This window comes from Mobula birostris, chromosome 5 (genome assembly GCF_030028105.1).
Source record: "Mobula birostris isolate sMobBir1 chromosome 5, sMobBir1.hap1, whole genome shotgun sequence".
NCBI classification, from domain to species: Eukaryota; Metazoa; Chordata; class Chondrichthyes; order Myliobatiformes; family Myliobatidae; genus Mobula; species Mobula birostris.
The window spans coordinates 206058654-206076543 of NC_092374.1; the positions used below are offsets into that span (position 1 = coordinate 206058654).

The 17890-nt window shown below is 46.6% G+C and overlaps 1 protein-coding gene across 1 annotated transcript in view; it reads right to left on the reverse strand.

The window, feature by feature from the left end:
- Window positions 1–1039: 1039 nt before the first annotated feature.
- Window positions 1040–17890, reverse strand: part of LOC140198487 (butyrophilin subfamily 3 member A1-like) — a 45060-nt gene continuing 28209 nt past the window's right edge. Inside the window, exons 3-5 of the mRNA XM_072259574.1 lie at window positions 13493–13515; window positions 13279–13397; window positions 1040–1878 (exon numbers count right to left, since the gene is read on the reverse strand). Coding sequence (XP_072115675.1) covers window positions 1346–1878; window positions 13279–13397; window positions 13493–13515 — 675 coding nt within the window. The 3' untranslated portion in view covers window positions 1040–1345. The remainder of the gene's footprint in view (window positions 1879–13278; window positions 13398–13492; window positions 13516–17890) is intronic.

The window sequence follows — 17890 nt, forward strand, 5'->3', positions numbered from 1 at the left end:
TCCTGAGAAAGCAATTCGATTGCAGCAGGACTTAGACAAATGGCAGAAAAATGGCAGATGGGATACACTCACAACACGCTGAAGGAACTCAGGAGGTCAGGCAGCATCCGTGGAAAAGATTGGTCGACGTTTCGGGCCGGAACCCTTCGTCAGGACTATAGAGGGAAGGGGTAGAGGCCCTATAAAGGAGGTGGGGGGAGGGTGGGAAGGAGAAGGTGTTGCTTTGATCCCAGCATCTGCAGGTGGAATACAGTGTTGGAAAATGTACGATACTACATTTTGGTAAAAGGAAAAAAGGTGCAGACTATTATCTAAATGGGGAGAAAATTTAAACATCACAGGCGCAAGCAGACCTAGGAGTCCACGTGCAAAACTACCAGAAGGTTAATTTTACAGGCTGAATCTGTGGTAAAGAAGGCAAATGCAATGTGAACATTAATTTCAAGGAGAATAGAATATGAAAACAATGAGTAATGCTGAGCCTTTATAAGACTCTCGTCAGGCTGCAGTTGACGTATTGGGCCCCTTATCTCAGAAAGGATGTGTTGTCATTGGAGAGAGTCCAGAGGAGGTTCACCAGGATGATTCCGGGAATGAAGCTGTTAACATATGAGGAGCGTTTGGCAGCTTTAGGCCTGTACTCACTGGGATTTAGAAGAATGCAAGGTGGGGAGGGTGGCGGGGGTCAAGGGCGGAACCTCACTGAAACCAACGGAATACGAACTCCATGGATTGTGACTGACCGGCTGAAAGCTTCCGGCATTTTACCCTCCTCACCCACCCTCTCCATCTGCCCATCACCTTTGTCACTGCCACCTCTCACCTCCCAGCTTCTGACACATTTCCTCACTCCACCCCTTCCTCAGGTGTCTATCACCCCCTCACCTGCCAGCTCTTACCCTGGCTTTCCTTCCACCGTCCTACACCGGTCATCTCCGCTCTCACTTTCAGTCCAGTGGAAGGACATCGAACCAAAACGTCAATTATCCATTTCCCTCTGCAGATGCTGCCTGACACGCTGAGATTCTCCAGCCTGTTACCACCGCCACCAGTCCCGTCTCCCCAAGAGTCACCCTGACCTCCCTCTCCCAGTCAGCACCACCACCACTTGTCCCACTTCACCTGTTCCGGTGCGGGTGGACTTTAGCACCCGGGGGAGCCGGGGAGCTCAGGACCCGCCGCCCGCGGCTGCTGCTGAATCCGCGGTGTTTCTGTCCCGTTGACGGATGCAGTGAACGAGTTAAAATTAATGGATCGATAATTCTCACCTCGTGTTTATTTCGCTCTCCGCACATTTATATTTACACTGACTTCCTCCTGACGCCGGTCCCAGGACCCGACCCGTTTACAGACCCGGAGCGGAACCGGAGCAGATTCTCAGACACTCGTTTTTATTCCCAGTCCAGAAGAAAGGATAAAGTTTCTCCGTGAATTTATTCCCAGTGAAGGTGTGGAGATGGGACTTGGTCTCCGCGTTGTAAAATGAAACTGTCCCGGACTGGTAACGGAGATAAACTCCCACCCTCCCGGGGATGGGACCGGCAGGGAGACGGGACTCAGGGGAGGTGAGAACCTTCATCTCGTCATCAAACCGCCTGATGGTCCAGAATCCGGTCTCCGGACTCAGTGTGAACAATCTCTTCCTCTCCACAGACTCTGCGGCGACTCCCAGATACCAGCGCCGACTCCCCGTCACCTCCACCTCCCAGTAATGTCTCCCCGATGTGAATCCCTCCGATCCCAGCACACAAGCCCAGTGTGTGAACCTCTTCCCGGTGTCAGGGAGATCCCTCCGGGTCCCGGTGTATCTCACACTCTTCCGATCCTCAGACACCTCGAGCAGCGGATGCGCCGTTTCCACATCCAGGGTGACAGAGACTGGGGGGAGAAGCAGAGAATTAGAGAGTCCCCGGGGATCGGGGTGAGACTCGGGCAGCGCGGCCCCGGGACAGGACCGGGGGAGAGGCCGCTCGGCCTCAGGCACAGTCGGGTGGCCGACAGGACCCTTTCCCGGGATTTTAACCCAAACACAGCGAATGGACAACCAGCATCTTCCCGAGGTTTCTCATCCGGTATGGAGAACGGAGATTTCCCCGAACAACACACACAAAGTGAATGCTGCAGGGACTTAAAGAGACGGTCAGAGAAGCTCAACAGCCCAACTTGCTTTAAAGACCTAGTTGCATTTTCCCATTCTACCTTCACACCTTTCTTATCCAGGTACCTGACAAGATGTATTTTAAAACTGCACCCACCTCTACAGCCTCCTCGGCTTCAGGGAGAAAGTCCCAGCCTGTCCTGCCTCTGCTCTAAACCCAAGCTCTCCAGTCCCAGTCACATCCTTGTAAATCTGTTTTGCACCCTCTCCAGTTGAATGACATCCCTCCTGTAGCAAGGTAACCAGAACAGTACACATTGCTCCAAACGTGGCAGCACCAAGGTCTTGTACATTCGTAACAGGAAGTCCCAGCTCCTGTACTCAGTATTCTGACCAATAAAGAAAACCACTCACGCCGTCTCTCTCTGATTCTCATCGAGAGAAAATACAGAAAACATAGGTGCAAAGGGACTTAGGTGTCCTTGTAAAGAAAGGATGTAATGTTAAAATTTATAAAGCACTGGTGGGGCCTCACTTGAAGTACTGTGAGCAGGTTTAGTTTCAATATCTTAGAAAGGATGTGCTGAAACTGGAGTGTGTTCAAAAAGGGTTTCACAAAAATGATTCCAGAATTGAATGGCTTGTCATATGAAGAGTGTTTGATGGCTCTGGGTCTGTATTCACTAGAATTCAGAAGAATGATGAGAGGTCTCATTGAAACCTTTCGAATGGTTACAGTGGATGTGGAGAAGATGTGTCCCATGGTGGGAGAGTCTAACACCAGAAGACACAGCCTCAGAATAGAGGGGTGTCCTTTTAGAATGGCAATTAGGAGGAATTTCTACAGCCAACGAGTGGTGAATCTGTGGAATTCTTTGCCACAGATTGCTGTGGAGGCCAAATCTTTATGTATATTTAAGGCAGAGGTTGATAGATCCTGCGGAAGGGTATCAGCCTAAAACGCTGACTGTACTCTTTTCCATAGATGCTGCCTGGCCTGCTGAGTTCCTCCAGCCCTTTGTGTGTGCTGCTTGATAGACCCTTGATTGGTCAGGGCACCAAAGGATACGGGGAGAAGGCAGGAGAGTGGGTCTGAGAGGAAAATTGGGTCAGCATGCTGAAATAGTGGAGCTGACGATGGGCCAAATGGCCTAATTCTGGTCCTGTGTCTGATGCTCATATGGTCTGATCTGAGGAGTGAGTGTACTGAACAATGAGTGGTTGGTGTTGGAACTTGCTGCCAGAGGAGGTGATGGTATCAGATACAATCACTGTATTGAAGAGACACTCAGAAAGACACTTCAATAGGGATGGCACGGAAGGAGACAAACCTAATGCCAACCAATGGGATGAGTGTAGGTGGTTAAATACGTCAGCACAGAGATGATGGGCCGAAGAGCCCATTTCTGTGCGATACGATGATGACTCTGTGACATGAAATAGACTAAATGACTGAGACGCACAGTCCTCCGGTACAGAGAGTTCCAGATATACACTATCCTTTGAGGGTTCACACCATCCTGAGACAGTAACCTCTGACACTCGAACCCTCAGACCAGGGAAACTTCCTCCGTGCATCCTCCCTGTTGAGCCTGGGATGGGTTTTGTGTTTCCCTGAGATCTCCTCTCATTCCTCTAAACAGAGAACAGAGAACATAGAACAGTACAACACAGAAACCGGCCCTTCATTCAACATGACAGTGACATACCCATGCCAGCATTAATTCTTCTTCTGTACCAGTTCACCAAAACCTTAATTCCTTGATCTTCCAACAGTTTTCTAACTGCACCTTAAATATATACGCAACAATCAGGACTCACACAATCAGCTGCAGGAACTCAGTGGGTCGAGCAGCGCCTGTGGAGGAAAGGGACTGCTGGCGTTTCATGTCGAAATCAGGACTGAGAGTGGGGAGGGTGATGGCTGGGAGAGAGAGGAGAAGGGGAGTGAAGCAACAGGAGTCTGAGGTGACTGTGGACTGAGGAGGGGTGAAGGTTGATGAGACGAGTCTGAGGTGACTGTGGACTGAGGAGGGGTGAAGGATGATGAGACGAGTCTGAGGTGACTGTGGACTGAGGAGGGGTGAAGGATGATGAGACGAGTCTGAGGTGACAGTGGACTGAGGAGGGGTGAAGGATGACGAGACGAGTCTGAGGTGACTGTGGACCGAGGAGGGGTGAAGGATGACGAGACGAGTCTGAGGTGACTGTGGATTGAGGAGGGGTGAAGGGTGATGAGACGAGTCTGAGGTGACTGTGGACCGAGGAGGGGTGAAAGATGACGAGACGAGTCTGAGGTGACTGTGGACTGAGGAGGGGTGAAGGATGATAAGACGAGTCTGAGGTGACTGTGGACTGAGGAGGGGTGAAGGATGATGAGACGAGTCTGAGGTGACTGCGGACTGAGGAGGGGTGAACGATGATGAGACGAGTCTGAGGTGACTGTGGACTGAGGAGGGATGAAGGATGATGAGACGAGTCTGAGGGGACTGTGGACTGAGGAGGGGTGAAAGATGACGAGACGAGTCTGAGGGGACTGTGGACTGAGGAGGGATGAAGGATAATGAGATGAGTCTGAGGGGACTGTGTACTGAGGAGGGGTGAAAGATGATGAGACGAGTCTGAGGGGACTGTGGACTGAGGAGGGGTGAAGGATGATGAGACGAGTCTGAGGGGACTGTGGACTGAGGAGGGGTGATGGATGATGAGACGAGTCTGAGGGGACTGTGGACTGAGGAGGGGTGAAGGATGATGAGCAGGTTGCCCCAGGTAGGGCGGGTTGAGGATGTGAGCTGGAGTTGGGAGACATTGGGAAGTGAATGATAGACAAAGACAGACACAGAGACAAAACGGTGAGTGGGAGATGGAGTGAAGTTTTGGGGGAGGGTGGGGAGTGTGAGCTGATAATGGGAACCATTGGGGGAGAGATGAATGACAGATGGAACCAGAACTAGGTGGGGGAGGGGTGGAAAGCCTGTGGGTGAACTGTGTGTTTCGGGGCAACTCGAAAGTGTTGGCGGATGAAGTTGGGTTGTGAGGGTCTCTTTGCCTCTTTCTGTAACCCCAACCCCCTCAGACACTCATTAGGATAGGGGATGAAATTACAGGGACCCTGGCAGATTTAGTTGCTTCACGTTTAGCCACAGCTGATGTCCCAGATGATTGGAAAGCGGCTGAGGTTGTGCATTTCATTAATAGGGCTGGAAGATGACTCCAGGGAACTCCAGGAAACTGAGCCTAACATCAGTTGTTGGAAAGTTTCTGAGAGACGGGATAGAGCAGCATTTGGAAAGGTGAGGACGACATTGTGCTCGCAAAATCACATCTCACAAATTTGACTGAGATTCTTGAAGAGGTGACAGAGAGGATTGACCAGGACATGGTGGTTGACATTGTCCACATGATCTTCACCAAGGCCGTTGACATCGATGGTAGACCACACTCGGAGTACTGTGTGCATTCCTGGTTGCCGGACTGTGGGATGGATGTCATTACACTGGACAGGAAACTTCAGGAGGATGTTACCAGGACTGGAGGGCTTGGTTTAAAATGAAAGACTGTATAAACTGGGGCTATTTCCCTGGAGTTTAGGGGTGACCCCTTGTCAAGGTATATAAAATCATGAGGGAGCAAAGGTAAGGTGCCATTTTTTTCCCAGAATAAGGTGTCCAAAACTGGAGGGTGTAGATTTAATGTGAGAGGGGAATGATTTATAAGGGATCTTTGTCCCCCTTCCCACAAACCCACTCTCCTCACAGCCCCTCATCACCCACACACTCCACTCTCTGTCCTGATGCAGGGTTTCCATCATTAATGATAAATTTATTGAGATACAGAGGGGAATCGGCCCTTCCAGCCCTTCGAACCACACCACCCAGCAATCCCCCGATTTAATCCTAGACGCATCATGGGACAATTTACAATGACCTACCAACGGGTACATCTCTGGACTGTGGCAGGAAACCCGAGCACACGGAGGAAACCCACACAGTCCAGGGAGAACGTACAAACTCCGTGCAGGCAGTGGTGGGAATTGAACCCTTGTCACCTGTACTGTGAAGCGTTGTGCTAACCACTACGCTACCGTGCCACTGCACCTGGAGCCACAGGAGATGGGAGAGGCCCTCAGTGTGTTTCCTAGAGATATGGGTATGGAAGATAATGAGTAATGAATAGACCATAGGACCATAAGATATAGGAGCAGAATTAGGCCATTCAACCCATCGAGTATTCCATCATGGCTTATCCCAGATTCCATTCAAACCCACTATATCTGACTTCTGTCCATAAACTGACCAATCAGAAAACTATCAGTTTTCACTTTAAATATACCTACGGTCTTGGTCTCCACAGCTGTCTTTGGCAGAGCATTGAACAGATTCACTACTTTCTGGTTAAATAAATTCCTCCTTACTCTGTTGTAATGGCTCTCCCCTCAATGTTGAGTCTGTGCCTCTAGTTCTGGACACCCACACTATAGGAAACATCCTCTCGACCTCCACTTTATCTGGTTCTTTCAATATTCAGTAGGTTTCATGATATCTCCCCGCACTCTTCTAAATTCCAGTGAGCACAGACACAAAGCTGCCAAACATTCCTTATATGTTAACCCCTTCATTCCTGGAATGATCCTCGTGAACCTCTTCTGGACTCTCTCCAACGACAGCACATCCTTTCTGAGATATCAGGTCAAAACTGTGGACAGTACTCCAAGTGCAGCTTGACATGTGTCTTATAAAGACTCAGCATTATCTCATTGTTTTTATATTCGAATTCCTTTGAAATGAATGCCAACATTGCATTTGCCATTTTTAGCACAATTGTATTTCCACAATAAAATAACTTTGACCCTTGAATCATCCCTGATCGTGTCTCCTTCCAATCAGCTTTGGCCATTTAGTGTCTCATGCCTCTGTAATTCCCTTTACCCCACTGTCATACCAATAGATCTGACTGTATCTCCTCCCTGTTCATCTGCAGGGTGAATTCTCTCATGTTATGATTACTAACTACTCAGGGTTCCTTTACCTTAAGCTCCCTAATCAAATTCGGTTCATTATACAACACTCAGTCCAGAACCCTGATCTCCTTGTATGCTCATGCACAAGCTGCTCTAAAAAGCCACCCTACAAATTCCATTTCTCAGGCTTCAGCTCAACCAGATTTTCCCAACTCACCTGCATATTGCAATTCCCCATAGTTATCAGAACAGTGCCCTTATTACATGCATTTTCTATCTCCCATTGTAACGTATATCCCATGTCCTGGCTACTGTTCGGAATAATGCATCTAACTCCCAACAGGGTGTATTCACCTTTGCAGGCTCTTAGCTCTTCCCACAAGAATATAAACCTTCCAATCCTGTATCAGCTCTTTCTGAGGATTTGATTTCAATTTTTACCAACAGAGCCAATGCACCCACTCTGCCTACCTGCTGGTCCCTTCGATACCCTGAGTATCCTTGGATGTTAAGATCACAAGACAAAGGGGCAGAAGTAGGCCATTCGGCCCATCGAGTCTCCTCCGCCACTCCACCATGAGCTAAATTATTCTCCCATCTAGTTCCAATTTCCGGCTTTTTCCCCATATCCCTTGATAGCCTGACTAATTAGATACCTACCAATCTCCTCCTTAAACACCCTCAATGATCATGCCTCCACAGCTGTATGTGGCAACGAATTCCATAAATACACAACCCTCTGGCTAAAAAAATTTTTCCTTTTCTCTGTTTCAAATGGGTACCCTGTAATTCTAAGACTGTGGCCTCTTGTCCTGGACTCACCCACCAGGGGAAACAGCCTTTCCAGATCTGCTCTGTGCTCCCAACTATGATCTTCTTTCAGCCACTATTCAGTGATGCCCACGATGTCATACCTACCGGTCTCTAATTGTGCTACAAGATCAGCTACCTTATTCTGTGCACCTCGTGCATTCAAATATAGCACCTTCAGTCCTGTATTGGTCACTCTTTTAGACTTTGCCCCCTGTTGACTGCAACTCATCCCACCGACTGCATTTCAGTCCCATCATCTGTCTGTTCTTCCTCACCGTCCCACTACACAATGCATCAACTTGTATATCAACTGCCCCATCCTCAGTCCTATCACTCTGGTCCCCAACCCCTTCCAAATTAGGGATTTTCCCCAGAGAGGGTGTGTGAGGAACAAGAGTGCAAAGGTTTAAGATCAGAGCCGATGGATTTAAAAGGGACTTCAGAAATATTTTCTTCACACAAAGGGTGGTGCATATTTGGAATGCCCTACTAGAAATAAGCAACATTTAAAGGAATCTACAGTAGGTAGTACATGGATTGAAGAGTTTTATGGGGCTCTGGACCAAACGTAAGCAGATTGCACCAGCTCACTGGGCAACACAGACAGCATGGACATTGGGACAAATGTATGACAACCTGACTCGAACAGGTCACCCTCAGGATCAATGTGGTCATCGAGAAAAGGAGATGGGAGAGAGCATGTAAACTAAGGAATTAAGGAACATGAACAGTAGCGTCTTGGAACATATCACAGTGCAAAAGTGAAGGTGCTGGAAGTATCAGAGGTGAATGAGCCCCAGACCATGATCTACTCTGTCTGAGTACCTTAAGACCAGGGAACAAATTCAGGGCCCTGGCAGATATATTTGCTTCACATTTCACCACAGGTGAGCTGCTGGAAGTCAGGAGGGTGGCTCAGGTGTTGTCTTGAGTTAAGAGGGACTGGAAGGTCAAGCCAGGGAACTCCAGGCCGCTGAGTCTAACATCAGTGGTGGGGCAATTACTGGAATGGAGACTGAGAGACAGATTTACCAGCATTTGGAAAGGCAGGGACTGACTCAGGATAGTCAACTCTGTTTTATGCCTGGGAAATAGTGACTCATAAACTTAACTATTTTTTTTGCTGAGGTGACAGAAAGGACTGCTGAGAATAGGGTGATAGACATTGTCCACATGAACTTTAGCAGGGACTTTGACAAGCTTCCATGAGAAAGGCTCGAAGAGAAGGTTTGATCACTTGGGATCCAGGGTGAGCTATCCAATTGGATGTAAAATTGCCTGGGGGCAGGAGACAGAGGGTGGTGGTGGAGAGCTGCTGTCCAGACTGGAGCACTGTGACCAGTCGTGCACGTGTGGATTGGTTCAGGGTCCACTGTTCATTGGTACTACGATTTGGAAGAAAATATAGATGGCATGGTTTGTAAGTTTGTAGATGATGGCAAAATTGGTCATATAGTGAACAGTGGAGGTGTTTATCTAGATTACTACAGGATCATTGAAACATTTTTGATTATTTATAATGTTATTTATACTTCTCATTATTTATAATTATAGTATGGACAAGATGGGCCGAAGGGCCTGACTCCCTGTTTATATCTCAATGATTCGAATGAGATATCGACAGAGGATGTGGGGGTGTTGCTGCCTTTGGTATTGCAGCTTTTCACTGAATGTCCTGTTTCTCAACTCGATAAAAGAGCCACCCGAGGGGAGGGAACGAGGATCTGACAACCGCAGAAACCCTGTGGATTCAGTGTAGGGAGGTGCCGGCTTCTGAAATGATCAAATCTCAGTGCAGTCAGATTTGTGGGGAGAGGAGAAATAAAGTGAACTAAAGCTGTAACTGGAGCCTCAGTGAACAACCACAGAATATTCACCGTTTACTGGCCACAAATGTGTGTTGAAATCCCTGTGAATAAACATCGGCGAAACCCATTCCCAGATCATCTTCCCGAGGAATCTCTCCCTGGAGCCTGGCTGTGTTGATGAATTCCATGGAAAGTTATAAACTTCTAACAAGGCTCAACAGGCTGGATGCAGGGAGAATGTTTCCCTTGGCCGATGAGTCTGGAACCAGAGCTCACAGACTCTGAATAAGGGAAATGTCAATTCGCATTGAGAAGAGGAGAACTTTCTTCGTGCAGAGGGGTGTGAATCTTTGGAACTCTCTATCCTGGTGGCTCTGGAATCTCAGTCACTGGGTTGATTCACAACCGGAATCTTGCCGGTCACACACACAAAATGCCAGAGGAACTGGAGTCACGCACGGTTTACGGAGGGAAATGAAAGAGTTGACACTTCAGGCTGAGACCATTCACCCGGACTGGAAAGGAAGGCAACATAATGGAGAATAAGAATAAGATGCAGAATAAGAAATAGGAGAGGGGGATGAGCAAGAGTTGTCGGTTGAGAGGTGAGTCCAGGTGAGGGAGAAGGCAGATGGAGGTGGAGAGGGGGAATGATCTGCCGATTCTTCTGTGTATGTATGTGAGGGAGTTTTGCCAGGCTGGGAATGATGTGTGAGCTTCTCCCAAGATGAAATCTTGACCGAGGTCAATGCTGGGAGGTGGGTCCGGGCTCAGTCTGACAATGCTTCAATGTGGGGGTTTGATAATAGTGAGAGTTGCGAGTCCAGCAGGGGGCTGACGTGAGTCAGTCAGAGTCTGCAGTCACGGACAGGTCAGACAGGCTGAGTGAAACAGATTTCCTTCTCTGAAGGACTCGTATGTATTTTCATGACAATCCCACTCACAGGACAGATACCAGCTTTTATTACCTGGTAATGTCTTGGCGTGTTTGTACAGTGTGAGTTGGTTCAGGATACAGTGGATAATCTAACAGTCCCGTGTATTGGGTGTAGTGTGTCCCAGTGCTGGTGTGTTCAGGGGTCGGACATGTCGAGGAACCAACTAGAGAGCAGGGTATTCTGGACTGGGTTTTGAGCAATGAGGAAGGGTTAATTAGCAATCTTGTCGTGAGAGGCCCCTTGGGTAAGAGTGACCACAATATGGTGGAATTCTTCATTAAGATGGAGAGTGACATAGTTAATTCAGAAACAAAGGTTCTGAACTTAAAGAGGGGTGACTTTGAAGGTATGAGACGTGAATTAGCTAAGATAGACTGGCAAATGACACTTAAAGAATTGACGGTGGATATGCATTGGCAAGCATTTAAAGGTTGCATGGATGAACTACAACAATTGTTCATCCCAGTTTGGCAAAAGAATAAATCAAGGAAGGTAGTGCACCCGTGGCTGACAAGAGAAATTAGGGATAGTATCGATTCCAAAGAAGAAGCATACAAATTAGCCAGAGGAAGTGGCTCACCTGAGGACTGGGAGAAATTCAGAGTTCAGCAGAGGAGGACAAAGGGCTTAATTAGGAAGGGGAAAAAAGATTATGAGAGAAAACTGGCAGGGAACATAAAAACTGACTGTAAAAGCTTTTATAGATATGTAAAAAGGAAAAGACTGGTAAAGACAAATGTCGGTCCCCTACAGACAGAAACAGGTGAATTGATTATGAGGAGCAAGGACATGGCAGACCAATTGAATAATTACTTTGGTTCTGTCTTCACTAAGGAGGACATAAATAATCTTCCAGAAATAGTAGGGGACAGAGGGTCCAGTGAGATGGAGGAACTGAGCGAAATACATGTTAGTAGGGAAGTGGTGTTAGGTAAATTGAAGGGATTGAAGGCAGATAAATCCCCAGGGCCAGATGGTCTGCATCCTAGAGTGCTTAAGGAAGTAGCCCAAGAAATAGTGGATGCATTAGTGATAATTTTTCAAAACTGGTTAGATTCTGGACTAGTTCCTGAGAATTGGAGGGTGGCTAATGTAACCCCACTTTTTAAAAAAGGAGGGAGAGAGAAACCGGGGAATTATAGACCGGTTAGCCTAACGTCGGTGGTGGGGAAACTGCTGGAGTCAGTTATCAAAGATGTGATAACAGCACATTTGGAAAGCAGTGAAATCATCGGACAAAGTCAGCATGGATTTGTGAAAGGAAAATCATGTCTGACGAATCTCATAGAATTTTTTGGGGATGTAACTAGTAGAGTGGATAGGGGAGAACCAGTGGATGTGGTAAATTTGGATTTTCAAAAGGCTTTTGACAAGGTCCCACACAGGAGATTAGTGTGCAAACTTAAAGCACACGGTATTGGGGGTAAGGTATTGATGTGGATGGAGAATTGGTTAGCAGACAGGAAGCAAAGAGTGGAAATAAATGGGACCTTTTCAGAATGGTAGGCGGTAACTAGTGGGGTACCGCAAGGCTCAGTGCTGGGACCCCAGTCCTTTACAATATATATTAATGACTTGGATGAGGGAATTAAATGCAGCATCTCCAAGTTTGCAGATGACACGAAGCTGGGTGGCAGTGTTAGCTGTGAGGAGGATGCTAAGAGGATGCAGAGTGACTTGGATAGGTTGGGTGAGTGGGCAAATTCATGTCAGATGCAATTTAATGTGGATAAATGTGAAGTTATCCACTTTGGTGGCAAAAATAGGAAAACAGATTATTATCTGAATGGTGGCCAATTAGGAAAAGGGGAGGTGCAACGAGACCTGGGTGTCATTATACACCAGTCATTGAAAGTGGTCATGCAGGTACAGCAGGCGGTGAAAAAGGCAAATGGTATGCTGGCATTTATAGCGAGAGGATTCGAGTACAGGAGCAGGGAGGTACTACTGCAGTTGTTCAAGGCCTTGGTGAGACCACACCTGGAGTATTGTGTGCAGTTTTGGTCCCCTAATCTGAGGAAAGCCATCCTTGCCATAGAGGGAGTACAAAGAAGGTTCACCAGATTGATTCCTGGGATGGCAGGACTTTCATATGAAGAAAGACTGGATGAACTGGGCTTGTACTCGTTGGAATTTAGAAGATTGAGGGGGGATCTGATTCAAACGTATAAAATCCTAAAGGGATTGGACAGGCTAGATGCAGGAAGATTGTTCCCGATGTTGGGGAAGTCCAGAACAAGGGGTTACAGTTTGAGGTTAAAGGGGAAGCCTTTTAGGACCGAGATTAGGAAAAACTTCTTCACACAGAGAGTGATGAATCTGTGGAATTCTCTGCCACAGGAAGCAGTTGAGGCCAGTTCATTGGCTATATTTAAGAGGGAGTTAGATATGGCCCTTGTGGCTACGGGGATCAGGGGGTATGGAGGGAAGGCTGGGGCGGGGTTCTGAGTTGGATGATCAGCCATGATCATAATAAATGGCGGTGCAGGCTCAAAGGGCCGAATGGCCTACTCCTGCACCTATTTTCTATGTTTCTATGTTTCTATCTCCCCCTGACCATGTGACAGTGATGCCTTCACCCAGAGTTACAGACAGTCTTTGCGAGTAAGTATTGCTTAAAATTGTTCACAAACATGGAGAAAGGAAACTGTAAATGTTTACCTCGCTTAATTGTATCAGATATTTCTCTCAACGTTGTGTTCAACAAAAAGGGCTGATCGAATTTTTCGACAGGTAGGGTGCCATGTGTCACTGACAGCACATAGCCATCATCACTAGTCCTGTAAATATTACACAGCTGGTTATAAACTGAGCATCAGTGATATTTGAACTATTTTACAAATCCAACTGTGTTTCAGTAAAGACCATGTCCTACCTCCTCTTCCGACGAGCTTCCTCCTGAAATAAATAAAACACAGATCTCAATTCACTGACTGTGTACATCCTGACAGCAGGAATTTGAGCCAAGTTATTGAAATTTCCCACTTCTCAGCTCACACACGGAGAAAGGGGATACTGCAACAAGGGACACAGAACCCGGGAGAAAGTACAAGGAATGTTTCTGATAATTATCCCATAACTGAGAGGATGGAACTGATGGGAAAGACTGGACAGGCTGTCCAATTTTTATAGGGATATCATGTCAGGGAGGATCAGATGCCGAAATTTAAGATTAGTGGTGGATTGGATTGGGTGTGGGTACAGAACGTATCTCTGCTTGAAATGTAGTGAAGGGAATGCGGAACTCACTGCCACAGGAGTGGTTCAAGTGGAACAGCCGGGACTGAATGTAATGGGGAAGCTGGATAAACACATACAAACTCCAGTCCAACTCTGCGTGCTGTTCAGGAGAGTGAGAGTGAGTTAGTGTGTGCATGAGGAAGAGGTTTGGTTGGTTTGCCCTGTAGCATTCTTTTGTTCTTTTTTAAATTACAGAAATGACTGCTTCTATAACTTGTGTATGGTCACCTTACAGTGGCCACAAAGGATTTTTTATAGCCTATCCCTTGTTTTGAGAGGCCATTTTTCTCGCCTTTGCATAAGCCGTTTGCTAGCGCCCGCGGTAATAGAGGCACTTAGTGTGTTTTGCAAAGAGAGAAAGCAAACCAATAATTAGAATAGTGATGAAGTTATTGTCGGACCAACAAGGCTGGACTTACCGTTGCTTCATGGTATAGTTTACCGGTTTTGGCTCAAGAAGCTTCTGTGAGGGAGCACAGTTGAGTATTGGGTAAAGCTTAAATATTGTGGTTGAATAAAAAGTCACCAGACTACAACTAATTAAATCAAGTAGGGATGATGCAGGATGAGATGGTGTGCTGTAGCTGCATGGTGTGGGAGCTGGTGGGCCCCATTGTGGTTCCTGGTGACCACATCTGCAGCAAGCGTTGGCTGCTGAGGAACTCAGGCTCAAAGCTGATGACCTGGAATCTGAGCTTCAAACACTGAGGCACATCGGGGAGGGGGAGAGTTACCTGGATTCTCTGTTTCGGGAGGTAGGCACATCCATTAGTCTAGCTGCCTGAATTTCAGTCTGTGGTCTGGGACAAGAGGGTCTGACTGTGGGTGAGGTGGATAGTGGGACCCAAGAGAGTACTGGAGGAGACTCAGTTCTTGGGTCTCAGGTCTGAGATTCTTGCTCCCTGTGTGGATGAGAGTGGGGTCTGTAGGAAGAATGAGCAACCTAACTGTGGCACTGTGATTCAGGGAGACAATCGAGGGGATGGTGGGAGAGAAGAGAAATGTAGTGGTAATTGGGGATGGTATAGTCAGGGGAATAGACAGAGCTCTCTGTCGCAGGGATAGAGTGTCCCGAAGGCTGTGTTGTCTCCCTGGTGCCCGGGTTCAGGACATCTTATCTGACCTGCAGAGGAATTTGCACTGGGAGGGGAAAGATCCAGTTATCATGGTCCGTCTGGGTACCAACAACATAGGAAGAATGAGGAAAGAGGTTCTACTGAGGGAATTTGAGCAGCAAGCGACTAAATTAAAAAGCATAACCAAAAAGGTGGTCTTCTTTGGATTACTACCTAAGCCACGTGCAAATTGGCTCAGGGTTAAGAAGGTTCAGAGAGTTCAATGTGTGGCACCACGATTGGTGTGGGAGAAGTGTGTTTGAATTCATAGGAAACTGGCACCAGTATTGGGGAAGGAGGGAGCTGTTCTAATGGGACGGGCTCCATCTGAACCATGATGGGACCCGGATCCTGGTGAATGGCATAACTAGGGCTGTGGATAGGGCTCTAAACTAAATAGATGGGGGGTGGGATCAACAGATTGGAGATGTCTGGATAAAGTAAAAGAGAAAAGCATGGATAAAAATATAGGAAAAGCAAAAGTGACGAAAGAGAAAAGTAAGGGTGGAGTGCAGAAAAGACAAGTGCAAAAGACACAAAGATCACTAGATTGTAAGGGCACTTCACCTGAATGCCCGTAGTATTCATAACAAGGTCAGTGAAGTTGTGGCACCAGTCAGTATAAAGGGGTTTGATTTAGTGGCCATTACAGAAACATGGTTGCAGGGTGGAGTGGTTTGGGAATGAAATATCCAAGGATATCAGGTAATACGGAAGGATAGGCAGGAAGGTAAAGGAGGTGGTGTAGCGCTGTTAATTAAGGATGAGATCCGGGCGATAGTGAGAGACGATATTAGATCTAAGGAGCAGAATGTAGTGATTAGGAATAGTAAAGGGAGAAAAATCACTGTTGGGAGTTGTCTATCAGCCACTGAATAATAACATTACAGTGGCACAGGCAATAAACAGGGAACTATCTGAGGCATGAGCAGTTATAGTGGGTACTTTAACTGGGTGAATCATGTTGGTCGAGGCATTCTTGAGGAGGACTTCATAGAATCATACGTGATAGCTTTCTTGAATAGCATGTCACTGAACCTACAAGGGAATGTGCTAACTTAGATTGGGTCTTGTGCAATGAAGCAGGTAAAATTAGTGATCTTGCAGTTAAGGATCCTTTTGAAAAGACTGATCATGGTATGATTGAGTTTCTCATACAAATGGAGGGTGCAATAGTTTGATCTAAAACCAGTGTATTATGCCTAAACAAGGGAGACTGCAAAGGGATGAGGGAAGAGCTGGATGTGGTAGACTAGGAACACGGTGTATGGTGGGACGGTTGAGCAACAGTGGAAGATTTTCAAAGAGATTTTTCATGGTGCTCAACAAAAGTATATTCCAGTTAAAAACAAGAACAGTAAGGGTGGGGAGAGCCATGAATAACTGAGGAAGTAAAGGAAGGCATCAAACTGAAAACTCATGCGTACAACGTTGCCAAGACTAGTGGGAAACTGGAAGACTGGGAAAACTTTAAAAAGTAACAAAGAACCACAATGTGAACAATAAAGAAAGGTAAGATAGCTTATGAAAATAAACTAGCACAAAATATAAAAATGGATTGTAAAAGATTTTATAATTTCACAAAGCAGAAAAAGGTGGCCAAGGTGAACGTAGGTCCCTTGTAGGATGAGGAAGAGGAATTGATATTCCGTAATGAGGAAATGGCCAAGGCTTTGAATGACTATTTTATTTCGGTCTTTGGGGTGGAGGACACATCTAACATGCCAAAGAGAAAGTATATGACTGCGATAAGAGGTGAGGACCTCAACACAATAGCTATCACTAAAGAGGTAGCGCTGTGCAAACATGTGAGCCTAAAGATCGGTAGGTTCTGGAATGAATCCCAGGATACTGAAAGAAATGGCAAAGGCTTCGGTGATAATTTACCAAAACTCTCCAGATTCTGGGCAGGTCTCGGAGGATTGGAAGACAGCGAAAGTCACGCCACTGTTCAACAAAGGATGTAGGCAAAAGGCAGACAACTATACGCCAGTTAGTTTAACGTCTGTAACTGGGAAAATGCTTGAAGCTCTCATTAAAAAAGAAATTGCGAAGCATCTGGAAAGAAATGAATCTACCAGACAGAGCAGCATGGATTCAACAAAGGCAGCTCCTGTGTGACAAATGTACTGGAGTTCTTTGAGATTATAATGTGTGCAGTGGATAGAAAACAGATAGAAGTTATTTACTTAGACTTCCAAAAGGCATTTGATAAGGTGCCACATAAAAGATTTATCCATAAGATAAGGATGCATAGAGTTGGGGTGATCTATTAGCATGGCTAGAGGATTAGTTAACCAACAAAAAGCAGAGAGTTGGGATACATGGGTGTTTCCATGGTTGGTAATCAGTGGTGAGCGGTGTGCTGCAGGGGTCAGTGCTGGGCCTGCACCTGTTCACCATATACACCCACGAACTGGAAGACAGAATTAGTGTATTTAATTTTGCTGATGACAGTAAATTGAGCGTAAAAGCAAATTGTGCAGAGGATACGGAGAGTCTACAGAGAGATATAGATAGGTTAAGTGAATGGGCAAGGGCCTGGCAGATGGAGTACAATGTTGGTAAGTGTGAGGTCATCTACTTTAGAAGGAAAAGTGGATTATCAGCTTATAACTAAAATGGTAAAGGTTTTTAGCATGCTGCTGTGCAGAGGGACTTGGGAGTGTTTGTGCATGAGTCGCAAGAAGATTGCTTTGCAGGAGCAGCAGGCTGTAAAGAAGGCAAATGGGATGTTGGCCTTCATTGCTCGAGAGATTGAATTCAAGAGCAGGGAGGTTATGCTGCAACTGTACAGGGTAATGGTGAGGCCACATCTGGAGTGCAGCCTGCAGCTCTGATCTCCTCACTTGAGGAAGGATATACTGGCTTTGGAGGTGGTGCTGAGGAGATTCACCAGGTTGATTCCAGAGATGAGG